General features: G+C 38.8%; 2 protein-coding genes across 4 annotated transcripts; one reads left to right on the top strand and one right to left on the bottom strand.

Moving 5' to 3' along the window:
* Positions 1 to 2,440: 2,440 nt before the first annotated feature.
* On the bottom strand, positions 2,441 to 13,396 carry abraxas2 (abraxas 2, BRISC complex subunit). 2 transcript variants are annotated; one of them, XM_053633099.1, is made up of 9 exons: positions 12,925 to 13,396; positions 8,691 to 8,781; positions 7,282 to 7,318; positions 6,467 to 6,533; positions 6,055 to 6,245; positions 5,823 to 5,942; positions 4,453 to 4,537; positions 3,594 to 3,711; positions 2,441 to 3,467 (listed from the first exon to the last, which is right to left on the bottom strand). In XM_053633099.1, the coding sequence occupies exons 1-9, from the start codon at positions 12,994 to 12,996 to the stop codon at positions 3,001 to 3,003; spliced, it is 1,248 nt and encodes a 415-aa protein (XP_053489074.1). In that variant the 5' UTR covers positions 12,997 to 13,396; the 3' UTR covers positions 2,441 to 3,000. The 2 variants fall into 2 exon arrangements, with proteins under 2 accessions (XP_053489074.1, XP_053489073.1); XM_053633098.1 differs by having other exon boundaries at positions 5,823 to 5,945; positions 12,925 to 13,388.
* A 7,903-nt stretch (positions 13,397 to 21,299) lies between these two features.
* Positions 21,300 to 25,896, top strand: eef1akmt2 (EEF1A lysine methyltransferase 2). 2 transcript variants are annotated; one of them, XM_053633827.1, is made up of 6 exons: positions 21,300 to 21,411; positions 22,550 to 22,615; positions 22,907 to 23,021; positions 23,103 to 23,210; positions 24,463 to 24,679; positions 25,683 to 25,896. In XM_053633827.1, the coding sequence occupies exons 1-6, from the start codon at positions 21,314 to 21,316 to the stop codon at positions 25,778 to 25,780; spliced, it is 702 nt and encodes a 233-aa protein (XP_053489802.1). In that variant the 5' UTR covers positions 21,300 to 21,313; the 3' UTR covers positions 25,781 to 25,896. The 2 variants fall into 2 exon arrangements, with proteins under 2 accessions (XP_053489802.1, XP_053489801.1); XM_053633826.1 differs by lacking the exon at positions 21,300 to 21,411 and adding an exon at positions 21,493 to 22,385.
* Positions 25,897 to 26,492: the final 596 nt, after the last annotated feature.

Raw genomic sequence — 26,492 nt, 5'->3', positions numbered from 1 at the left:
AGGGATGGCTGAATCCAAGCTAACAGATGTCACAATTCCATATCAATCTACAAAAAAAATGTGCTAGTAATACATATAAATAAAAAATAAAAAAATACACTGACTGAGGCAGAAGAGATGAGAGGAAGCTTTGGAAGACAAGATACTTGTAGCTCCGTTCTTGTTAAATAAAGTTCATGTATCTTATAGTGTTCAACTGTCCTTGTGATCCCGTGATGGAAACAATGGCACGACAATGGCAAATGATGCAGCCAAATGTTCAAATGTTCTTGAAGCCAAGAATTCCAACCTGACAGACATTGTGACAGTCAAAAAATCTGCAGCTTCTCACACACACACAAAAAAGTATTCACATATACTCTAGTGACCATAATGAGAACAGTATGTGAGTATCACTGTCAGTGCCATGCTTCTCAGCACAAAATAGCAGATGTTACTTGTCTGGACTTTTTTACTCAAATAACAAATTATCTCCGCAACAAATGCTGCAAATATGTTCTTTTTTTTGCCACTGCAAGGATGTCTACAAAAAACCTCATTCTTTTTGGACTGCTGTTCATAACACATCTGTGTAAAGGATGCGATGCTACTGATTTAGAAAATGTGTGCATGAGGGTAATTACAGAGCAGAGAGGTCTGTTCACATAGGTAACATAAGTCATATACAAAAAGCTAGTGTAAACTGTCAAGGCAGAAAGATTAGTTTGTGCAACAACAAAAAAAGTTTTTAATATGAAGGAATTCATCAGTGAGAAAAGGTTCATGTTTTGGGTTTATATCATTTTGAATGTGTCTATAGTGGAGTACCAATTTAAAAAAAAAAAAAAAAAAAAAAGACATTTCTCAAATGCTTATAAAAAAAATTAAAAAAAGAAAAATTCACAGAATGCAAGTAAGCTTTCTGTGTTTTTTGTTAACCCGAAGACCATTTCTTTAGCTGAGCCTAGATGTTGAGCTAAATAACATTGACACTTAGCTAAGACAACCAGTTTACAGGAACTACCAGCCTTTAAATAAGTATCCAAGAAATGTAAAAGGTGAAACCTAAAGCTCTTTTGTGTGTTTATAGTTTTTTTCTTTTTATTATTCTGGAACATTCTTCACAGCTCTGACTATGTATAAGACTTGTATACAAAATAGACATATACAAGCCTTATACATTATATACTGTATGTGTATAATCATGTAAGTGTTGTTTCTAGCCTTCATTTTTCACGCAATTACAACAATATTGCTAATCATAATAATACAGTGGTGCAATTCTCAAGGTCAGTCATGATTTAAATAGATATCTATGAACATTATAACCGCATCTTCATTAAGCGTTACTGGGTTTTACCTTCGCATCTAAAACATAGACCACAACCAGGACTGCACGTTGAAAGCTTACAGTCGTTGCAAGAATATACATAAGACCAAACAAAGAAACCTCTATTTGAATATATGGATTAAATGCATATTGTAGGAATAAACCATGTCATGTGCCTTTGTTCTGCTGAACACTGGAAGAGATAAAAGGTGAGCATCTCCAAATTCACTGGATGTTAAAACGTAAAATATTATCTCAAGATTAAACACAAGGAACTGATGACATGGCCATTAATAAGTATGAAGCAGCTAAACTGTTTCAGATGTCATATGTTAAAGGTAGACTCCATACAAAATTCATTTTATAGGTAATTCCTTATTGTTAAGAGAAATTTATGCAATATTCCCTAAGCATGGAACGAATGCACCGTTAAGACAGGCCACTTCCTGTCAGATCAAGTAAGGCTAAGCAAATCAAAAGCTTAAAGTTAAACTTTACAGAATAAAAAAACAAAAAAAAAACAAAAACAAATCATGTTTCCATTTTATAAATGCACAATGTTGATGTGGCATTTGTTTCATGTTAAGGAAGTAAATCTAAGTTCAACATTCTGATAACTGTTTACCAACCTTTCACATCCACCTTTGAGAAGCTTCACTTCACAAAATAAAGGTGAGCTTGATAAATGTACCACTCCGCTGCTTTGACACGTCCAGTTTTTGTATTTGCACCAAAGCCATGAGGGCAGGGACTGAGATGGAATTAAGCAAGCTGCTGTAAAAGAATCCTGAGATTGAAAGGTTTGTGAAGGCTTTGTGTTCACCCTCTTCAGTTTAACACACAACAAGCTGGAGTTCAGTGGCATGGAAGAGAGATGTTTACTCCAACCATATGACTGATAGGATTCTTATAAAGTACAATGAAAAGTGCAGATGAACATAAAAGATCTGTTCATTTAGGGAAACGTTCTCACTTGAAATCAAATCAAATGGTATTATTAATTTGTATTTGTAAAAGTAATATAAGCAACCCTAATCAAAGTAACATAAATGGCCAAAGTGTCCTTTTTTTTTGGTAGTTTCCATAGAGGCAAAAAAAAAAACAACAACAAAAAGAACAACAACCTGATACTGTAGAGCAAAAGTTCAGTTTTTATGAGTTGGGGATAAAATGAGTCAGATTTGTGAAGTCATACTGAAAAACAAATGACGGTGGAAAGAAAGCTCACATGGAGAGGAGTTTGAAGGCCGCAGACGACATCGTTCCCTTTGCTTTTTCTACTTGAATGTGGATTGAGAGAAGGCCAAAAATAGTGCAAGAGGTAAATGCTAATAATCGCATGATCAAGGTTGGTAGCAGTGCTTATAAGTAATCGATAGGTGGGATGACGTCTCTCCTCTCAGGGAGAGGTGAGGAGATGAGAAAGAGAGAGAAATAAAGAGAGAGAGAGAGAGAGAGAGCGAGCAATCAAGAGGGAGAGAGAGAGAGAGAGAGAGCAGGAGAGAGAGAGAGGCCAGTTAACGTGGTCAAAATGGCGGGTGTGAATAAGGGATTTTCCCCTGCTGCCGTCCTGCAGCAAGATACAGTGGTCACCTGCCACTCTTTCTCAGCCCTCTCCTTCCTTCTCTCACTTTTACCATAATGCCTAGCTCTGTCCGTTTGTCCTTTTCTCCCCTGATTCGGGTGCTGGATCAGGACGAGCCACTGGAGCTACGAGCGTCTCCGTCAGGCCAGAGTGTGGCCGGCCGTCCTAAAGATTCAGTCAAATGAGGGGATTGAAACTGCTCGCTAACCAAGTTCTCATATTCACTACTGTCCTCATCTTCATCGTCATCATGGTCTTCCTGGCCAATGGTGTGCCGGTTTAGAGAGTCGGAGCTGGAGCCGTCTCCGTTGCCCATGCCTATGCCTGGACTAGGTGAGGGATGTCCAGGCGAGCCCACGGCTTGGGGGCGGGGCAGCAGGATGGCACTGGGTGTGTCGGGTGCCAGCTCATTGGTGTAAAGTGCCACAGGCTCTGAGTTTGCATGCCAATCTAGGCTCGGCTCCAGCGGCGGGCTCTGGAGAGCCACGCGCGTCAGCGAGGGAGGGGACGGATCAGACAGAACCGAGTCGCCCTGCATCGAGTGGACATCAGAATTCAGAGACGCTTGGTTTCCTAAGAAAGCAACGGACATATAATGAATGATGATGGAAAGAGTGAATGAAATACATTTTTGAAGAAGTGAAAATACAATAACTTAAGTTCATCGTAAATCGATCTAATGCCTGCTAAAAGACGTACTCCTCTCCTCTGCAGCAGTGCTACATTTTCTGAGAGCAATCTCCTCTTTCAGCTTTTTAACTTCCTCCTGGATTTTCTCCTTCACTCGTTCGCTTTGATCCACCTCCGCACAAACAGCCTAGGAACAGACAGAACAGTGTTACAGCACCATATCTCACTCACACCATCCAACAGCCTACAAACAAGCTGGAATAAAGACCACCACTACACAATTTTATAGAAAACAATTGTTAGCTAGGGTACATGGACATGAGTTAGTTGCTATAGAAGTCAGGTTGTTTAGCTCAGGCAGCCAAAGTAAAATGCCTAGATGTACCATCTGTATAATTTCTGCATGCTAACAACTAAAAAATGAAGCACGGAGCTAAAGTTTACAGTGAACTGAAAGACATTTGAACAAATACACAGGACACTGGTATTACACAGGGTGCAGGGGTTATCAATGCCAATAAATGGACAAACATGCCCATGGCAAGAACTTCTCTGTGTCTGCATTTAAATAAGTAGCTAAGACATAGTCTCTATATAATCATCAACAACGTAGGACACGGATTTGGTTTTTTGAAGCGTTAAAAAACATTTAGAATTGTAAGTGACTTTCGTAATGATCAAACGCTTAGGGTTCTGTTTACTGACCACTAAGTTTAAGTCCATGATAAAATCCCATTTTTGACCATAACGTCCCACACCTGGACATGTGCAAGGGTGTTACAGAATGTTCCACCAGAAATGTCAAAATATGAATACGTCCTTGGCATTCCCTATATAAACGTTTATAAGTATGCAAGTAAGCACCTAAACTATGCAATCATCTGTGAATTCTGCAGTAGAGTGTGGTCTACGTTATGTTTTGACTCACCTGCACTTTCTCCTGAAGGGCACTGTACACCTGGAAAATGGCTCGAATATCTTTCATCACTCCATCCTTGTCAAAAAACTCGGCTCTAAAAATGCGATTCACATAAAAAAAAATATATATATATACACGATTAACACAGGCTTTCCAGGCCCACCTAAGCTGCTGTCACAGTGGATTTACGCTCTGTGAATTTCTTCCCTGTGGAGCTAAACCAGGCGATCATGAGCAGTCCTGGTGTGACATGTTTCTGAGGGAAAGTACTGGTTCAGTGACCACTTTAGTCATCTAGCTGCTAGTCTGACATTTGTGAGTGATGAGACATTATGTTGACTAATCTTTGCAGACTGCACATTAGCTCGTGAAACAATATTATTAGATTCATTTAGATAGTTTGTGGTAGTCTGTTAGCGCCTGTTGACCATTTGCTGAAATTATGTAGGTGGAGTACTGTGCAAAAAGACTTGTAAAGAAATGCTGTAAAACAAAAATAACAATTAACTGTTCCTACATAAAAAATAAATAAATTCTATAAAGTGCACTAAGAAACGAAACAAAGTCAATCTTTGGTGCGACAACCCTTGGCTTTAAGGAAAAAAAAAAACCCCACCAGTCTCAGGTATAACTTGTGCAGTTTTATAAGGACATTAGTTGCTAGGTTTTACTGAGCATCTTGTAAAATCTGCCACAGTTCTGGAGACACTGTCACACTGGCCTCTTTTTTGCATGCAAAACTCAGTAGCCTTCATTATGTTTTTTTCCAAAAAGTGGACTGTTATGTAACGTTGCGTTCTTTACTGACATACAAACATTTGTCTAGAACATTTCATTTTTTGCTGGGAAATTAATGTTTGGAAATATAAAATGCTTTTGTGCTGACTCAGTAATGCAGAAGTCATAAAAAAAAATTTAACAAAATTTGGACTAAATTAATGGGATGTCCACGACTTTTGCACAATACTGTATGTACTGATGTTGTATGAAATGATAATAATAGGTTCCTCCAAATTGCGTCTTAAAGAAAGATGTGACCCCAGGACTGCATTTTTGTTTCTACTGTCCACTCTTCCAAGATGGTTCTTGTATAGGTTAAAGTTGGATGAAGTTAGTGGGAAATTACATCAAATGAGGTGAATGTGAAATTAAAGAAGAATCAAATCCCCGTTTTCACGTACTGTGAATCCCCCCTTTTTTTATTTGCTTCCATTCAACTTAATAAGCTTTTTCACCAGACGGATTTTTATTTATGTTCTGCCTGACTGTATCTTTAGTCTCACAACACAGGGCCAACAGTTGAACTATGAGCCTATTTTTTTTCATGCTTTAGCATAACATCCATCAGTCCATGCACTGAAATCTGAATCCACTCTCACCCATGCTCTTTAATAACACTGGCGTAGTTCTTGGAGGTGTTGGGGACAGAAGACACTTTATATTCCTGCTGACTCGTGTTGCCCAGGTTTGGGATGCTCAAAGATATCCTCTGATTATACCTGCTGAAAGTCACATAAAAATTATCAGACACCATCAAAAATCTAAAATCCTTGAGTAGGTGTGTAGCCACTGTAGTAGATGCAGATAGAGAAGTTTGGAGTGTGGCCTTACCTTCTGTTGGGCCTGAAGAGAACGTACTCTAGTGCGTGTGTTGAACTGTTGGCTGTTGAGATGAAGCTGAAGAGAAGGAAGACGAGATCTGGGATGCCCAGTATGTGCGTGAGCTGCTTATGGATCACCTGTTCCCTGAACGACATCTGCTGCTGCGTGTTCCTGCGGAACCGGTACCAGCCAATAACATTCTGTAGAGCAAATATGAAAGGTCATTTTTACAACAGAGTAATTCAGAACGAGAAAAATAAATCACAAAACATCTGACTAACTTTTACTAACTTCTATGCAGCAAAAACAAAGGCCTGTTACACATTAGAGAGAGTAAAAAGTTTATCAATAATAAAACTCAATACACTGAGTCAAAAACAGAACTGATAAAAACATCTGTTCATTCATCAGCACAGCTTACTTTTCTTCTGTCTTTGAGGATTCGGTTGAGATTTTCTTCATTGACTTTACCTGCGTAGTCATAAAAGCTGAAACATACAGAAGGGTATCTGTTTGCATCAAACTCCAACGACAGAGAACGTACAAAGTGCTCTAGACGTTAAAACTCCAAACCGTTATCTGACTCCAAGAAGGCGTTGTTTGATAGCCTATACGGTGAACTTACCACAGGTAGTACAAAGACATTTGAATTTCAGCTTAAAACAGCATCACAGTCTATATTAGCCTGTAGAAAGTCATATATTATGGCTTTTGCAGATTTTAGACGGATATATTGGTACTTTCAACCACCATCATCATCAAAACACCAATTGAGGGAATATCTTTTGGAAGAATGATGTTCATCTCTCCAGTACAGGGACTGTTTTGGCCCAACACCTTCCTAAGACACTTTATGTTGGGGTTTCCTTTAATTTATTAAAGAAATAAAGAATTCAAACTGAATAAATGAATGGAGAAAACCAATATCGCTTTAGTCACGGTTGCTATTAAAATTGCCAGTTAAGCAGCCTTTGTAACTGAAACTCTAATATTGAGCCAATCAAAGACGCTTAAACCTTTTCTTCTTCTCATCCTGATCCAAAATCAGGTTCAACAGGTTCGTGCTCGCATATTTATACGTCTCAGAGCATGGTATTATGTTTATAATTGCTAAATTGTATCTTGCATTAACTGTCTTATATTTCTCCACTCATTATATCAGACAAATTTCCTTTAATTTGTCACCTGTCTGTATATACAATGAGTAAAAATAAATAGTACTGACTTAAACCTTACCTAAAGAGCTGCGCACATGGTTCATGATTATGGACCTCTGAAAAGCAAGAACAACATAAAACTAGGTTCAATTTGGTACAATTTTATATAATCATATAAAATTAGCATCAATTTTATACATTTGCCCCCCTCCCCCCCATGAATAGGATATAACCCTAATGCTTATAAAACACCACAAATGCAGACAAACTCTTTAGGCTACATTCACACTACAGGTTCTAGACTAAGTACACCATATTGGCAAAAGTATATGGACACCCGACCATCACAACCACTCCAGAGTTTTTATAATAAGATCCCCTTTTGCTCTTATAATAACCTCCACTCTTCTGGGAAGGCTTTCCACTAGATTTTGGAACCTGGCTGTGGGGATTTCTGCACATTTCAGCCACAATGACCTTCTTTATAATAATGGGACGTTCTGGCATCTCTGTTAATATGCTTAAGTTCAGAAGACTTCACACTTTGGTCGTTTAATATCTGTTAAACAGAGAACACCATGGTTTCTTTGTTGTGTCTTTATTGTAAGAAAAAAATGTTTAAACGTAATTAGTGTTATATTTCAGTTAAAAGGCTATGCCGAGAGAAAACACTGCAACAAACTGCTGTGTGGTTTGTGTGTGTGTGTGTGAGAGAGAGAGAGAGAGAGTTTTTATCAGGCTGATTTAATCTTGACAGTAAATCACTGAACAGTTGGTGTCTCTACAAATACACACCCAGTTCTATAAAGTTGGAAATAAAAAAAGTTTGACAGTTTAATGGAGAACAGGAACACACCCATGACCCACTCCGCGCATGACTGTATTGACTGGAATTCATTCTTTTTTTTCTTCTTTTTTTCTTTGTTTAACATTTAAGCTGATTGTGAATGTGCATATCTCTGTACCAATGTTGGCTTTTCTCCACTCCCTCTCTCAGTAATGGCTGCAACAACAGTAAAAGCTCTTCTCCAGCCATTTTCATCTTCATAACCTCATGAGCAACCACCAGAGTAAACTGTCTCTCTATGAAAGCGTGTTGGAAGTTTGTTTTATAATTTTTATTTTATTGTTACTGCGACGATGGACTCGTAACTATGACTTGTGTGTGTGTCGTAAGCTGATAATGCACATTACTGATTTTTTTTTTTAATCTATAGACCAAGGCCTGTTCATGCTAGTGACGGATCACTAATGCAAATGTGAAAATAACATTTGAGCAAAAACCAATCCGAATCAAGCAAAAAGGAAGTACTGTGAACAGAGCTCTAGAAATAAGAATAGCTCTTTAAGTACATAGTTCTTGCAGTCTCTGCATTTATATGTGGATTTTAGAAGAATAACAACAACAATAACAGCAACAACAAGATATATATCTGGATGCAGTGATATTTAGCCCAGTTATAAAAAGGTAAGAGGGTGCTGATTTACCTACTATGTGCAGGAATTCTGATGTACTAATCTGAGAGTCACTTATGCTTAAAGTCTCCTCTTGCCTCACTTCTCCCAACAGAAATCCCTCCTGCAAAAAAACAAATATGAAGGAATATGAAATTGAATTTTGTCATCGTAGGCAGAGCAATATTCAGCATCTGGCTGGGAGTGTTCAGTTGGTTTGGTTACAGTCAGACTGGGAGCATGAAATGTAAAGAAAAACAAACAAACAAACAAACATACAAATCAAAAACAAAACATAAAATTCACATTAAAAAAATCCCAACCTTTGCAATCCAACCTAGCAGGACAGATGGATGCTCTAGGCTACTTTTCATGTTTTTAAGTGCACTGACCACCTTGAAATGCTGAATACTGTTCTTTCTTTCTTTTTCCACCACAGGGAGCCATTAACACAGGTCTTGTGTTTAAGCATCATTGAACGGAAGAAAGGCAGCTAAATGCCTGCCTGTCAGGAACCCTAGATTGCTAGGACAAATCAGCGCGTGCCTAAGGTTGTGTTGTGTCGATCTGTGCCGACAAAATGATTTATGAGTCCAGAGTACTTGTGTCAAATCCCTTCTGACAGCTTTGACGTTTAATTACTATTTTAGGCTTTCCTGAATAACTTGCAGCAGTGCAAGACCATCGGCTCGTAGTGGTTTACTTACTAACTTAAAAATCCTATGTACAGAGCTAGAATAATTGCATTTTGAATCTGAATTTTAATGTTCTAACATTTTAAACAAGACCAATTAAAGCGGAATGGAGAGCACGTCTATTGTTTGATTGCTTTTCCCTGCAGGTTATTTGAAAAGCAAATGTGAAAAATGAGACTTAATACAGGTTATTGAATGCTTTTCTAATAATAAATTTCTAATTGATCAATTTCAACTATATAATCAATTTCCAATCATCTATCTTTCATCCAATCCAATCATCCAATGTTAATGCCCTTTTTCAATTTTAAGGAAAAAAAATAAAGTGTAAGAAAATAAGTAAATAAATAATAAATAAATGGTCTGCATTTATATAGCATTTTTTTTTTTTTTTAACCTTAGTGGTTCTACAAAGTGTTTTACACTGGTTCTCATTCACCCATTCACACACACAATGGTAGCAGAGCTGCCGTGCAAGGCGCTAGCTTGCCATTAGGAGCAACTTGGGGTTCAGTGTCTTGCCCAAGGACACTTCAGCATGTGGAGTCATGTGGGCCGGTTCAATTCAAACCGCCAACCCTACGATTAGTGGACAGCCCGCTCTATCGTATACGCAGGGGATAGATTCCAAGACCCCCAGCGGATGCCTGAAACCCCACATAGTAGCAAACACTATATGCTGGACATACCTATTATGATCAGGTCTATTTAATAAATTAGGCACAATAAGACATTAACCACAATAACTAATAATAAAATAGAACAATTATAATAATAAAGGTTATGTGAATGTGGTCTTTTTTTCTCTCGCTCTAAAATATTTATTGCACTGTACTCACTCTTCTTATTCTTCTGCTACGCTGGACAATTAACGTCCCAGGCGGGACTGCACAGGAATTCATCACAGTCAGAATGGCGTGCAATTTTAAATTATGAATATTTACTGTATTTCTGGAATTTTATATTGAATTTTTTCAGACTGTGGTCAACCACGGGTTAACTGAAACCACGGCACCTGAAACAGCGGATACAGGGGTACGTGTATGTAAGTATGTGTATATACTGTGTATGTAGTTTCACTCCCATTGGTTCCTGACTTTTTTTGACACCCTGTAGATTACACTTATGCAAACCACAAAAGTCAATTTCAGTTCAAATCCTATTTCAGATGGAATGATATAAACTCAAAATAACATGCAAATTTAGATTTCTGCATTTAAATTCATATCTCTAACAGCATGATTATTAGTTACACACTGCAGGTTTAATCAGTCTGGACAGGATTTCGGAGAGCTTTTTTTGGTGATTGTTGCGGCCAGAAATGCTTGATTTTGCTGCAGGTTTTTATTTTAAATTTGCGATGCAACTTGCAGAGTTTTTTTATCCTTTTTTGCAGAAAACTACTTGAATTGGCAGGGTTATTATAGATTTAAAAACATTGCTAGTTTTTAGTTTTATTACGTTTTGTATTTTGGCTGTAATTTTGATTTCGTTTTTATCTTCCGAAAATCATTACTTTTAGTTTTTAATATCATGGTAATCGTACTCAAAAAAAATTAAAAATAAAAATCCCAAATTGGTCTGTCTTTTCCTACCTATTAATTACGCCATTAGCATTCACACTAAATCGCTGCTGTGCCAAGGAACTCCAATACACGTTACACTGCCATCTACTGGTCATTTATGACTTGACAACATTGATAGATCCACTCCGTTCCACCTCTGTTCTTCAGTCAGACCACCCAACAATTTAAAATACAAAAACCTAAGTTTTATTCTCCAAAATCCTATTTAGTTTTCCTTTGTACTGCAGGTGGACATCACAGCTGCAGTTTAGCTTTCATTTATTTGGAAATTTTTATTTCAGTTAATGAAAATGTTTTTCTCACTGATAGTTTTAGTTTTCATAAACGATAACCTTGGATGAAACGAGACCTCATGTTCGACTCACGTGAATCGAAGAGGCTGAATAAGTGTTATGTCACATGACGCATTTTCTTTTCTTTGTTTTTTTTAATGGCAAGCCCCTCTGAATATTGCGGCATTTGCTTGATTTTGAGTTCATTTCTGCGATCGCAAAAATCCTGGAGGGACTGATTAATTATTACTAAACATTTTGGCTGTCATGGTATAACAGTATAATACCCCCCCCCCCCTCCCCCTAGATGATGTCACAACACGTAATCCACACAATGACAAGTGGTTGTGATCAATGTCCCCATTAAAAAACAGATTACAGTATGTGTGCATCCTAAAACAGACCACCTGGAACATCATTATCATCCTTTATCATCCATGGTGCTAAAATAAAGGTTAACCACAATAAAGGATTCGAGATCAAAGCTATACTGTCACTCTGCCAGTTCAGGACTAGACACGGAGCTAACTTCAAACATGGCTGACTTCACCAAATCAAATCTAGCTCTGCAGCATTTTTTTCTGACGAGTATGCCTGTTACACTTCCTGCCACACCGCAGTTTCTGAACTCCCTATTTAGGGTTTTATTAAAGAGCACTATATGGCAGGGCGGCAGTGAGGGAGACAGCATGCTGACTTCTAGCTTCTGAAACGTTATCTTGACCCAGCTTTACTTTAGCAACCTGAAACCACAAAAACATAGCATTAAAAGCAATTTCCTGGATTCAATACACCACTGTATACACCAAGTACCTGCTGCTTTTAGAGATTTGTTTCACATCTTTTTCCAGCAGAAAGAAATCACCATGCATTGTGTGACTTGATGGAAAAGCAGAAATGCTCTGGTTGTTCGATGGATTTATGGAGCACTATCCAGGGAATAAAATGTGCCACCTGGGGTGTGGGGTGTGTGCATTTCTTTCAGAACAGACTTCCATATTATGTTGCGCTCTCTTAATATAGAGTGAAAAATGAAACCCTTGCTTTAAAAACAGGTTCACTATCAGCTATTGAAATGGAAAAGAGAACTTGGTATGAAGGGGATGGCATTAGGAGAGCAGAAAGAGCATATCATATCATATGATCCACATCAGTCATGTTGCAAAGGTGACAAAGTGTATTACGCAATTTAAGTAATACAAGGAGTTTACTTCCTTCTTCTGAAACTGTCCTCATGTGAAACGTTTATCACAGGTCATGAAACAATAACGATGCCAAGCAGCTATACTTTAGGAGGAGGAAAGCGACCTTGCCTTCAACAAGTCGTATTAAATAAACCCTTATGATATTATATTTGAAAGTTAGCTGGCTAGTCAAGCACAATATACAGTATAGACAGCTGTATTGGTTACCAGATTACTCTTTCACATGACATATATTAGATAAGGTCTATAAATATTTAAATAACACATGACTGTAAGGTATGAAAGGTTATACTAAAACCAACAGGCAGGAGGGGTTGCTAGCTGTTAGCCGCGAGCCTGCTGTCATCGCCTATCTTAAGCAACAGCGGGAGAGTTAGCTCGCTAGCTAGCTAGCGTTAGCTGGCACACCAGAAAGATTGGACTCCAGCTAATAACATCCTGCTAAAGACCCTGCATTTTACAACAGCGTTGTGCGTCCAGGTTTTGCGCTAAACACGCTCCGTACTTACATGGTCGGTGTTGCTGTTGGCGCTGTGATAACACACAGAACTAAAAGTATAACCCGAAATCGACGCCGCCATGATGGAAACATACCCGACTCTCCCACAATCCCTTGCGCACGCGTTCCTCAACGATGTTTTGGAATGACGTCAGTGCGTTAAATGCTATGGCTAAAACTGGGCAAAGTTCCTGTTATAAGACCACGAAGGAATGTTACTTTGCAGTTACAAAAAAGCGAATACCTAAATACCTAGCAAAAAATACCTAAAAGCGAATTCTTTGGTGAATTCCTTCATCCCTGCTCAAAACAAAACAAAACAATAGAAACCATCACAGAAATTCTAATAGTTTCCACTACAAATACCATTACAAACCATCAGCTAACCATTAAAACTATTACCATTATTGGTCCTTAATGGTATCTACTAGACATAACATGCCACCAACAGAAGGCAACACATTACCATTAGAGGCCCACATGGACCATTAGAGTTTCCGTTAAAACCAATACAATTCCCATTATAACCATTAAATCCATTACCATTATTGGTCCTTAAAGTTATCTACTAGACATAACTTGCCACCAATAGAAGGCAACACATTACCAGTAGAGGCCCACATGGACCATTAGAGTTTCCATTAAAACCAATACAATTCCCATTATAACCATTAAAACTATTACCATTATTGGTCCTTAATGGTATCTAATAGACATAACATGCCACCAATAGAAGGCAACACATTACCAGTAGAGACCCACATGGACCATTAGAGTTTCCGTTAAAACCAATACAATTCTCATTATAACCATTAAAACCATTACAAATTCTATGCATGTTTTTATTGTTGTTTTTCCAGCATAGTTGTCATATCACTATAAAAGAACATTGTGACTGAAAGTTTTGAGTGTTTCAGCAACAGTGCTGAAGTTGTTAACCAAAGCAAAACATTCCCAGAATGTTATGAAATGGTTCCCCAAAATAACCAAAGGGGAACCAGAAGCTAACCCTTGGGAAATGTTATTTGTTTGCTGGGATATGATCTCATTCTGTTAAAGATATTATTAAAAATGTGTCATTTTCACCCAATATTTATAGAGAAATTGTTAGTTACTTCTTGAACGTAAACAGAAATATGGAAAAATAGTCACAGATACAACAGGAAAGAGATTTCTCATAGTTTCAAATCGGAAACCTTCACCTTTATTCATAACCTAAAAACCTTTTGAAATCGGTGTTGTAAACAAAAAAAATTGTGCCAACATATTCATTTCTTTCATTCGAAAACTAACATTTTATTTATAAAAAGTTTTTTTCAAACGGATGACTCGGAACAAAATATTCCAAAAAGCAGCCAGTAGGTGTCCAGCATAGGTGGGAACTCCTTTACAATTTTTTTTTACGATTGCTATGACAATTTTTAAAACACTTTTAACAATTTTTATAAGCTCTTAACACAGTTAGCACAACATCCATCTGTGTAGGCTATACAAATAACATATTTCTTGTTGCTTTGACACAAAATACATAGTTAACACAAATTCAACTAAGACCAAAACAATGGATTTTTACTGCCAAATTTACAAATGCTTTCACACTGTATGTTAGAACAGATAACATCATTTTCTAAACCTAACTTATAGGCTAAAGTCAAAGTGAACAGCTGTTCATATTGTGAATTGAAACACATATATATCCCCTGTATTTTAATCCATTGCTACTGAGAAACAGCTGATTGAAGTTATGCAAATAGATCAATCACGGCTGATTCCCTTCTAGGAAACACACTCAGGTGTTGAGGTTCTTTCACTCGCATGACCATATGGTATACAGTAAAAGAGGAACTCTTTGGGCTGAACTTGTGTGGACAATGAACAGTATAGATCAACAAAAAGAAAGTAAGAAAAATGCCTACAAGAGAGAGAGAATGACGAGTACCAAGACAAGGGAGGTGAGTGGGACAAGGGCAAGGGTGAGGAATGCCTGGACAAGAACAACATAGAGAGAGAGGAGTTAGAATGTGTGGTGACGCTCAAAGCCGGGCCAGAGCTAGAGTACCTGATGAAATAAGAGCTACTATCATAGACCATGTCATAAACTATGGGCTATCAAACAGTGAGGTGAATGAGTACAACCAAATCTCAGCTAGGACACAGTGGCATCCATTGTCCGAATTTTTCAAGAAACCAACAGGTAGGATATTGTATAAGGGCTCCTCTCACTGCAAAGTGTAAATGCAGTAATTTTATCATGTATTAATGTACAGTGACTGTATTCCTGTATGGCAGATTAGAAGATGACTTTTTCCTTTTTTTTATTCTTCTGTGGCTTTTTCTGTTAGTATATTTTGTATTTTTACACAATAAACGGCAGCTATATTGCATATTTTTGTTATCTTGCATTAATGTTCTGTTGCAAATAGAGCCTGTACTGCAGCAATTCTGTCTCTGTCTTCATTTTCTCATAAACTGTACATTCTATAAAGCTACTCTGAGATGGGTCAATCATTTTTTGTATTGAATTTCTGCAACAAAAGAAACACAATTCATGCATTTACTAAACCCAACAAAACAAAAATGTAGAGAGGCTTCAAAAGAAACTGCAGTGCAAAGCACAATCTATGATCAATACAATATACTGTTTATTGTATAAGGGCAGACCTGATACTTATGAAAAATGCAGTTTCTGTAAATCCATCTGATGTTAGTGTTTTTATGACATTGTGCTATGATTGACTAAATGTTCCTGTTGGAAGAGAACATGTGTTAGTGTTTTGGAAGACATAGTTTATTGTGTTAGTGTATTATTGTATTTTGAAAATTAGTGTTGGAGTTTAGTTTACAATGTGTGATTTTGAGCATGAAATGAACAGTTTTGCAAATTGTGTGTTGTAGGTGTGTTGGTGCATCAAGAGTTATTATTAAATTATTAAAAGTATTGAAAAAATTGTCATAGGAATCTGTAAAATAAACCCCAAAAAAAAAACTATAATACTGTTAAAAAGCAGCTCAGGGGGATTCCTCAAGAAATCGGTTGAGAAAATGCCAACAATACATTTCTGGAAATTCTAGGCAAAAAGGGCATCTACTTTGAAGATGCTAAAATATTAAATTGTTTTGATTTATTTTGGGGGGATTTTGATTTTGATTTATTTAGCGGGGATGGGTATGGCGTGAGCCATATTCACAGGCCTGGGCGCCTCCTCGTGGCGACCGCTGGAGACGGTGGCTCATGTTGAGCCACCCGAGCTAAGTTCCAGGCCAACCCCCGGTCAGGCTAACCTTCTGACTGGGGGTTAATCTGCTGGTTACAGAAAATACAAGTAGAAAGAAACCTGGCCCCTCTGTAGTCCAGGTAGAAGGCAGAGGCGATGCAAACAAAGGGGCGAAAGTGACGAGTCCTGACAGTCAGGGCGCTCATCTGAAGATACATGACTGTCCCGAATGTGGCATCAGATTCCCATCCTCGCGGAGCGTGGCGATGCATAGGCACCACAGACATCCGGAGGAGTGGAATGCTGTGAGGTTAGTGTCAATGCCTACGAGGAAGCTGGTCTGGTCGGCTGATGAAGACAGCGCCCTGCAAAGGTATGCCAATAACGTCTGGCAAGAAGGAATGATGAAGAAGTAGCACCTGGAGCAGTTGCGGCAGTATTTCCCCATGAGATCCTCGGAGGCGTTGAAAAAGTGCCTGAAGCTGCTTGGCTGGTGCCTGGCCCAGGAGAGGGAAGGGACGGGCATTACAGAAAAGAAGAAGCAATCTAAAGTGCTATCTGCACCGATTCCTCCCGTTTCAGCATCTCCAAGTAAGGCGTCAGCTGGAAGAAGAGTATGGAGTAGGGTGGAAGACGAAGAGCTTCGGCGCCAGGCGGACCTCTTGTGGAAGCACGGGATGTTGAAAAAAGACCATGCCGCTCTACTGGGAAGGACGTTGGTGGGAAACCGCACAGTGGAATCCATTAGGAAGAGGCTAAAGGTGCTGGAGTGGCTACCACCGTGTCCACCCGGGGAAGCTGACTGCAGAGAGGCTGGAGAACACATGACAAGGGACTCCAGACAAGTAGCGAGAGAGAGGGAGACCAGCTCACGGCAGAGGAGAAGAGAAGGAGGAGAAAAACGAACACAAATTGCTACCCCCACTGAGTTAATCCAGGCTGCAGTAGTGGAAGAGACTTCGATTGTAACCTCTGATGATTGGAGGAGAAGGCTGCTGGAGAAAGCAGTTGATCAGATCAGAGACACTTGGCTGGAGGCTGATTGCCTCAATGACATTGCGGAGGGCCTTATGCAAGGTCACTTAAGCAGGGAAGAAGCAATCTCTTCCATGAACGTCCACGCAGAAAGGAACTTTCCTTCGAAGTGGATTTCCAGACCGATCAGGAGGACAGAAGTCAAAAGTTTAACATCTAGGAGACTTATTCGGAGGGCTGACTATGCCAACATCCAGCGGCTTTACAAGCTGAGGAAGAGGGACACTGCGGCTACAGTGCTCGACGGATGCTGGAGAGAGGCCCATAGAAAGAAGGATTTTCACTGTGAAGGTCGGGAGGAGTACTGGAAAGAGATTTTTAGTAGAAAGTCTACAACGATGCCGAATGAGCTTAGATGTGGAGCAGTGGATCAGGAAGAGCAGGCGTGGGAGATACTAACAGCGACCTCCGAAAGAGAAGTAACTGAGGTACTGCAGGGGATGGGTGCCACGGCGGTGGGGCTGGACAAAGTTGAGGTAAAGGATTTGCTGCAATGGCACCAGCCCACGCTGGCTGGGTACCTTAACCTGATTCTAGCACTTGAGGAGCTGGAGGCGAGATCCCTGCTTCATGCTATCTTGAGGAGGGCGCACAACAAGACACAGTCAGTTGCAATGGCCTTTTTAGATCTGGCAAAGGCCTTCAATACGGTCGCTCATGAGGCCATCATTGATGCAGCGAAGGCCAGTGGCATCCCATTGCCCTTACTGAACTATCTCGAACATCTATACAGACATTCGACTGTGTACTTGGATGGGACCTTAACAAAGTGTGAAAGAGGGGTTCGACAAGGAGATCCGCTGTCCCGGGTCCCGTGGAGGCTAAGGACAACGGGTGGAGTAATTGCACCAATGGGAGTAGAATCTGTACAGAGCTACTTGGGTTTGAAGTTCACCTGGAAGGGGAAGGTGACCCCCAAGCACACTGGGAGGTTGGAGATGATGTTGAGAGAAGTATCAGAAGCTCCCCTGAAGCAGTATCAAAGGCTGGAAATCTTAAAAATTTTCCTCTTGCCAAAACTAACTCATGAGCTGGTGTTGGGGAACGCACATAGAAACACAATGAAGAGAATGGACACTTTAATAAGATCTAGTGTCCGGAGATGGCTGAGGCTACCAAATGACACCCCGGTGGCGTAGTTACATGCCAGGGTGCAAGATGGTGGTCTGGGGATTCCCTGCATTAGCTCATCAGTCCCTCTAGCCCAGAAATCAAGATTCCAGAAGCTTTTAACAAGCAAGAGCATATATTGCGCGTCCGTTGTCAGCCAGAAATCATTTAAGAAAATTGAGCGAATTATAAACATCCCTTGCAGGGTGGCTGGAATGGTTATAACAAGGGATGAAGCCCAACATGCGTGGGTTTCACAGTTGCATGACGCTGTCGATGGCAGAGAGCTTACAGTTGGTAAGATCGACAAGGCAAGCTCTGGCTACAGAAACCAATGAGAGTCTTCCCCCGTTTACATCTTAGGGGAATCCAGCTGAGAGGCGGAGTTCTGTCCACGAAGGCACGAGGGTCTTGCGGTAGACCTGACAAGGCAGATGATATCACATGCCGGGGGGCCTGTGCTATGCGGGAGACATTAAATCATGTTCTCCAAGTATGTGAGGTCACGCACCAGGCCCGCTGTGCCCGCCATAACAGAGTGATGTGGTTGGCGGAGAAAATGCTTAGGAAGGTCAAGCGGAGTATATGGACAGAGCCTGTGATTGCAACTGCACACTCATACATCAAGCCTGACCTGGTGATGGAGGAACCGCTAAAGTTGACGGTATTGGATGTTTCGGTGGTGGCTGGACGCCATATGACGGAGACATGGAACCTTAAGGTTGAGAAATATGGGTCTTTAAGTAACATCGAGGCGATGAAAAGATGGAGAGAGACGGAGAAGGAGATAGTACAACTCCCGTTGATCTTTTCAAACAGAGGCCTTTTGTATGAGCCCTCAGGGGCCAGTCTTCATCGAATGGGGTTAACTGAGAGGGATCTGAGTTACCTTTGCCTGTCAGTAATAAATGGGTCAATCTGTTGCTACGATTGTTACATGATAGGAACGAGATGAGTATTATAAATAAAAAAATTTTAAAAAATAAAAAAAATTATCTTAGTCTGTCAGAGAGAAGGATCTATCGCCTTTATGATCCGCCAAAAGCGATGATACCTGATGTTTGCATAGCCATTAGCACCCGGTTGGGTGCCTCAGAAAGAGAATATCAACCTGATAACAAGTGTTAAAATATTAAATTCTTTTGATTTATTTTGGATTTTTTTTTATCATGACATAATTCCCATAGATCAATTTATGTTATTCCAGGGTTTTGATGACTTTATTATTATTATTCTAAAATGTGGGAAAAAATGAAAATAAAGAATGAGTGTATCTAAACTTTTGACCAGTAGTGTTTATCATAATCAATTTAAATAGCAGAAAATGATTATCACTCATCACTCAATTATGGACTTTTCCTAAAAAAAGCTTCATATATATATATATATACACACACACACACACACACACACACACACACACACACACACACACATATATATATATATATATATATATATATATATATATATATATATATATATATATATATACTGATGGCTGTGATCATGAAAATGAATTCTCTTGCTGATGTTTTCTGTTGAATATCTGATGAAGATCCGTGTGTACATAATAAAAGGACTTAGGCCAGCTTCACGCATGCTCCATTTGCAGTGCGTATGTGGTGCGTTATTTTTTTCCGTGCCCATTTTAACAGGTTAGAGCATTCACACTGCACTCGAGTGCGGTGCAGGGGCGGTGCGGTGCAGGTGCAGTGCAAGGGCGGTGCGGTGCAGGAGAGGGGCGGTGCGGTGCAGGTGCGGTGCGGTGCGGTGCGGTGCAGGGGCGGGCGGTGCGGTGCAAGGGCGGTGCAGTGCAGGAGAGGTGCAAGGGCAGTGCGGTGCAAGAGCAGTGTTGACACGAAAATGTAGTAATTTCACCATAAATGCATATTGGCCTAATTAAAGTATACTACTGTTTTTCACAGTCATCTTAATACTTTAAGCCTGGGGTAAAGCAAAGAAAACTAAAACACTTACCAGGAGTTGCAAAAATAACTAATGCGATCAAAATTAGGCTATATCTAAAGTATTTATTTTTTTAAGCCTCCCATTATGTTGGGGAAAAAGTTACATCCGTTAGGCCTATGTTATGGGTCAAAATGACTTCCACAGATTAAATACACAGAAAACAGTAAAGAACAGCTTAAAACAGTAAACCTTTATTATGGCTTAGCCAAGACATGCCATAAGAAGAAATATTTGCATATTAGTTCATGACCGTAAATGAGGAAAGTCGAAACATTTCAAAGAAAAAAAGAGAGATGAACCAGTATTTCAGACATCTCAAATGTGGAAATGGGTCAAACTGACCCATAACATAATAGTAGGGTTAAATGTGAAATACACTTAACAGCATGTTAAATTGTGTGTGTGTGTGTGTGTGGGGGTGAGGGGTGTGTGTGTGTGTGTGTGTGTGTGTGTATATATATATATATATATATATATATATATATATATATATATATATATATATATATGCGTGTGTGTGTGTGTGTGTGTGTGTGTGTGTGTGTGTGTTGGGGGGGGGGCATTCGCACCTCAGCAGAAAGCAGCAATCACGTGACAGGCTGGTCATCAGAGAGAGATGTTTATGACCTGCAGGATTTCTTGTATAAAGATTTAAATGCAAAAGAAAAGACATGGGAGGCAGTTTCTTCGGCTGTTCGTGTGGATGCTAGGTTTTCATTTAAAATGCTGTGATACTACCTTTCCACGTAAGATTAGTACCATGTTTAAATGTTTTTCCATTTACTTGAGCAACGTAATATAGGCCTATATATAGAAGTAATGAATGGAAGATTACGTTGTTTATATTTATTGTGTTGAAACATGAATACATCTGTGAAATACTGTATACCGTGTTGCTCTAAACTCCATTTAAATTCCTGTCACCCTCCACCTTCATGTCCTTTTCTGAATGTGTTTTCACCGCACGCGGAATACGCGTGAATCACGCGTTAGACCGTATATGACGTACACGCGCTACTTTTATTATGAAAATTGTTCATTCGAAGTGCCTTGTTTGGAACTTCAGCAATGGCTTCAGAGAGCTCACATGTTCAGGAGAGCTCTTCAGGATCATGCACCGATTTTGGAGAAGATTTTGCTCCGTCAAAACTCGGAACAAAAGAATAGTGAGCATTTTATATGAACCTTTTCAGGTTTATACATTAATCGCACGTTTGGGTGTCAGAAACACATTCCTGTATTGTCTAATTTCTCTGAATTGTATAATAACACAGCTCTGTTATGTGACTCTACTGTATGTTACTCTTAAAGTCTAAGAAAAATAGTAAATACTTACTGTAATATATCACGTGATCTCATATGCGAATCTTTCTTTTCTAACGATACATTCGCTTTGGTGCTTTTGTAATTTCCTGGTCAGTGAAGTCTTCGGGTTGTAGAAGGTTTTAGCAGAACCTTCTATAATAAAAACTGGTGTAACTTGATCATTGACTAAATTGATTCATTTGACAGCTGCTGTGAAATGTGCATACTCAAATGTGAAAGAAAACGGTTTTGATTGAATCGGTTCTTTGAGAACGACTCTTCAATGAACCATTTGAGTCTCTGAGCAAAAGTTGTTGTTGTTGTTATTATTGTTGTTATTGTTGTTGTTGTTTTAAACCAGTAGATCACCTTGATATGATTATATGCCATAGGTATATTGCAGAGGTTGAAATTGTAACCTACACAATATTTCTGAGTTCCAGTCTGTGTGGTGAAGTGGTGGAGATTAGAAGGTTTGATTCACTTAATCGTGTAGATCAGAATCAATAAACTGAGTGATATTATTATACATCCATCCATCCATCCATTTTCTGTACCACTTATACTACATAGGGTCGCGGGGAGCCTGGAGTCTATCCCAGGGGCACAGGGCGGGGGACACCCTGGACGGGGTGCCAACCCATCGCAGGGCACAATCGCACACACATTCACACACTATTATGCACAATTTAGAGATGCCAATCAGCTTAGAACATATTTCTTTGGACTGGGGGAGGAAACCAGAGTACCCGGAGGAACCCCCTGAAGCACAGGGAGAACATGCAAACTCCGCACGCACAGGGCGTAGGCAGGAATTGAACCCCCAACCACAGAGGTGTGAGGCAAATGTGCAAACAACTAAGCCACTGTGCCCCTCCCTGTTTTTTTTAATTAATGAATTTATTTATTTATTTATTAGTATTAGTATTATTATTGCTGCTGTGATGAATACTACAGTATATGACTATGAAGCGCTGACCATTGTTTTTCTCCTCCTAGCTGGGATAATACTTACAGCAGGGAACTCCAGACTTACAGAGACATTGGAGATGTTGGAGAAATATGGTAATGTCTTCCTTTATGAAATGTGTTATTTCTTTTTCCACCTTCATGGATTGGACTTAGGTTGAGATTGCAGATGTTGTAGTTAAGAATCACTGCTAAAAACTCCATCCTACTGTAGCCAGGTACCAGCTGGTCAGTCTGGTAGACCTTTCTGTGCTAGAAGAGTCCTTTTTTTTTTTTTTTTTTTTTTGCTAGCTGCAGGTTTGGGTTTAGAATAGACTAGAACTGGATTGATTACAAATGATCACACTCTCACAATAGTCTAATGCTTTTCTTTTTCTCTGCCCTAAGGTTTGGGGAGGAAAGTATGAACCGTGTAATCTGGTGGATGGAGAAACAGAACACACCTGAAAATGCTGCCATACTAGACATTGGCACTGGAAATGGTGTCTTCCTTGTAGAACTGGTATGTTGCCATATAGCAGTGCAGTGAATTGAACAAAATATAAACTTTTTTTATTAAGAATTTTTAATACTTTCTCTTAAGGCCAAGCATGGTTTTATGAATCTTACTGGAATAGATTATTCCAGTGCGTCAGTAGAACTCGCAACAAATGTCCTGGCAGAAGAGGGCTTAACAAATATTACAATTCAGGTAAGAGGTCTTCATTGTTTGACATGTTAGATGACTTTCTAAAAAAAATCATGCTGTAACAGTTTCAGTATTCTCTTCTAGTGGTTTGACATGAAATCTGGCCTTAGTAAGTATGTTTTAAAAAAAAACAAAAAAAACCCAACAAGAGTTGAACATGAGTCTGACTTTATCAATAATGTTTTTAGAGAAAAATAGTTTTTAAAAAAATATTCATGAAAGTCTTTAATATGGCCAATAGTTTCTGAACACCTGACCATCACATGCATATGAGGGTCTTCCCCAAACTTCCCCACACAATTACTGTATATAGGATGTCTTTGGATACTGTAGTATTACAATTTCCCATCACTGGAACTAACAGGCCGAAACCTGTTACTGCATGACAATGCCCTGTGCATAAAGCAAGCTCCATGAAGACATGCTTTGTTGGAGCAGAAGAACTCGAGTGGCCTGCACAGAGCCCAGACCTCAACCTTACTGAACACTTTTCGGATGTACTGGAACACTGACTGCACCCTAGGCCTCCTCACCCAGCATCATTGCCTGACCTCACTAATGCTCTTGTGGCTGAATGAACACAAATCCCCACAGCCACGCTCCAAAATCTAGTGGAAAGCCTTCCCAGAAGAGTGGAGGTTATTATAACAGCAAAGGAGGACTAAATCTGGAATGAGATTTTCAACAAGCACATATAGGTTATGGTCAGGTGTACACAGTCTTTTGGCCTTATATCGTGTGTGTGGCATCTTGGGATGCCAAATTGGATGTCACTGTGGCTTCTGGCAACAGATGAAAATCATGAAAAGTTGACTTTTGGCCACAGTTGTTTTATGTTTATGATGTACTTTGACATAAGCATAAATATATTTCACCAAAATGATATACAAATGTTTTTATTAAAACTTTTAAACTTTTGTCTAGGCTTTTGGCAAAGGTAATATAAAGTAGATAAGGAGTTAGTTTTACAAAAGTGGCTGCAAAAAAAATTAATTGTAACTTTTATTCTTTTATTTTATTTATTACCTGTTCAATTACATGCGAATTAAATAAATTTATAGCAGTTTTTTTGACAGTGTGTTTGAGTCTCTCATCTTTAACCAGGGAGTAACCAGACTTCAATACAAAAACCTGGATTTTGTCAAAACTTCTGCACTATCTGAAGGGTTTAATTCTCAGGTCACCATACATTTTTGCACTTGTGGTTTTTAATGACTATTAATGTGCTAGGTATATTCTCTTTATATAATTACAGGAGCAGGATTTTCTGAACCTCAGCCCAGAGCTGAACGAGTTTGACTTGTGTATAGACAAGGGCACTTTTGATGCCATTAGCTTGAACCCTGAAGGCAGAGAAATGGCAAAACTCCAGTACATGTCCTCACTGAGAGCAGCTCTAAAGCCACAGGGACATTTCATCATCACCTCCTGTAACTGGACCAAAGAGCAGCTGCTGCAGATCTTCAGCCCAGGTACAGGAGCTAAAGTGAAAAGTAGAGCAACTTTATGTGTGTGTGTGTGTGTGTGTGTGTGTGTGTGTGTGTGTGTGTCTTGTTTATTTTTTAACAAAAAATAAACAAAGGGAAAGCCATTATTGACTCTGAATAAAAACTTAGGAGTGGAACAGTCTAAAAATTTATTTCAGTATATTGGGGTTTCTGCTTCCAACTTCACATTTTTAAAGAGGATGATATGTATTATAACATGGCAGCAGGAGTGCAGATATTAAATTATGTGGCCAGATTTAGGATTTTTTAAAAACAGATCACTAGCATCCGTCATTGATTTCAAAACACTGCGATGATACAGATTGCCCTTTTTTATCCTGGCAAAAGTAGAAAGTTGTTTTTTAATATCCCGTATTGTTTTCTGTGTTTCTGTGGTATTTTTATATATATAATATATATATATATATATATATATATATATATATATATATATATATATATATATATATATATATATATATATATAATAAAATTATAGATATAGCCATTTAAGACCCAGTATATTGTCAGACCTGAACAAGGATTAGAAACATACACACACATGCAATTTAACCACCATTATTGAGGACCATGTGTCCTTGCTCCCTAGGAACTGTTGTTTCTAATGTGTGTGTGTGTGTGTGTGTATGTGTATATATATATATATATATATATATATATATATATATATATATATATATATATATATATATATATATATATATATATATATATATATATATATATATATAATATAGAGAGAGAGAGAGAGAGAGAGAGAGGCTGAGATATGTAAATAAAGCTCAAGCTCCCCATTGTACCCATGCATACCCATACAAAAACTGCTACAATGTTAATTTAAAGACTTGAAGACTTCAGGTTTTTTTTTGGCTGCAAAAAAACTCATAAAATTTTTGCATCTTGTATCACTACACATCATCACCCATCAGTGTTCTATCATATTCAGCTGTAAGTGTGTTTACTGCAGGCTTTGAGTTGCAACAAGAGCTGCCTACGCCGCGTTTCCAGTTTGGTGGTGTGACCGGGAACAGCGTCACAGCTTTGGTCCTCAAAAGACTCAGCTGACGTTAAACTTTGTTTTAATGTGGCTTTGGAAGTTATTTGTAAATGTCCCACTGTCCTACCACTTTCCTTCTGTTTCTTCCACACATGCATAATAATAATTAAAAAAGTACTTTAAATTGGTCTGTACTCATTTTGTTTTATAGCCACTCACCAGGAGAACAAATCCATACTATAAATATTTTAAGTGTATTTTGCTGATATCAGGTTTTTTCCCCCTGATATTTTGCTTTATTGACATCCTATTACTTAATTAATATGAAGATAGATCATTATCTATGCTTATAGGACTAGTCTGTTTAATATACTCAGTTATTGACCAACTGCATGTAGAGTATTAATACATAAGCTGTACCACCTGAGGGCACTATTCATCAACTTACTGCCACAACCGCTTGTAGAAACCACAGTTGCATAAATTTTTTTCAATTCAGTTCAATTTTATTTGTATAGCGCTTTTTACAATAGACATTGTCTCAAAGCAGCTTTACAGAAATATCAACACGGTATACAGATATTAAAGGTGTGAATTTATCCCAACTGAGCAAGCCACTGAGTGGCGATGGTGGCAAGGAAAAACTCCCTAAGATGTTTTAAGAGGAAGAAACCTTGAGAGGAACCAGACTCAGAAGGGAACCCATCCTCATCTGGGTAACAACAGATAATGTGAAAAAGTTAATTATTGACTTATATGAAGTCTGTGTGGCCTTAGGAG

This window comes from Ictalurus furcatus, chromosome 9 (genome assembly GCF_023375685.1).
Source record: "Ictalurus furcatus strain D&B chromosome 9, Billie_1.0, whole genome shotgun sequence".
Taxonomy (NCBI): Eukaryota; Metazoa; Chordata; class Actinopteri; order Siluriformes; family Ictaluridae; genus Ictalurus; species Ictalurus furcatus.
This window is presented reverse-complemented; position numbering and strand designations above follow the sequence as displayed.

Excerpts from the sequence above, each read along its gene's own strand:
- abraxas2 (XM_053633098.1), bottom strand. The coding sequence starts at position 12,996 with ATGGCGGCGTCGATTTCGGGTTATACTTTTAGTTCTGTGTGTTATCAC. Across the intron at positions 4,538-5,822 it reads AGTGTTATTAAAGAGCATGG|AGCCGAGTTTTTTGACAAGG; the intron begins GTGAGAGTGGAT and ends TCGCATTTTTAG. Across the intron at positions 3,468-3,593 it reads CACTGCTGCAGAGGAGAGGA|GAAACCAAGCGTCTCTGAAT; the intron begins GTACGTCTTTTA and ends TTGCTTTCTTAG.
- eef1akmt2 (XM_053633826.1), top strand. The coding sequence starts at position 22,231 with ATGCACAATTTAGAGATGCCAATCAGCTTAGAACATATTTCTTTGGAC. Across the intron at positions 22,616-22,906 it reads GGAGATGTTGGAGAAATATG|GTTTGGGGAGGAAAGTATGA; the intron begins GTAATGTCTTCC and ends CTCTGCCCTAAG. Across the intron at positions 23,022-23,102 it reads GTGTCTTCCTTGTAGAACTG|GCCAAGCATGGTTTTATGAA; the intron begins GTATGTTGCCAT and ends CTTTCTCTTAAG.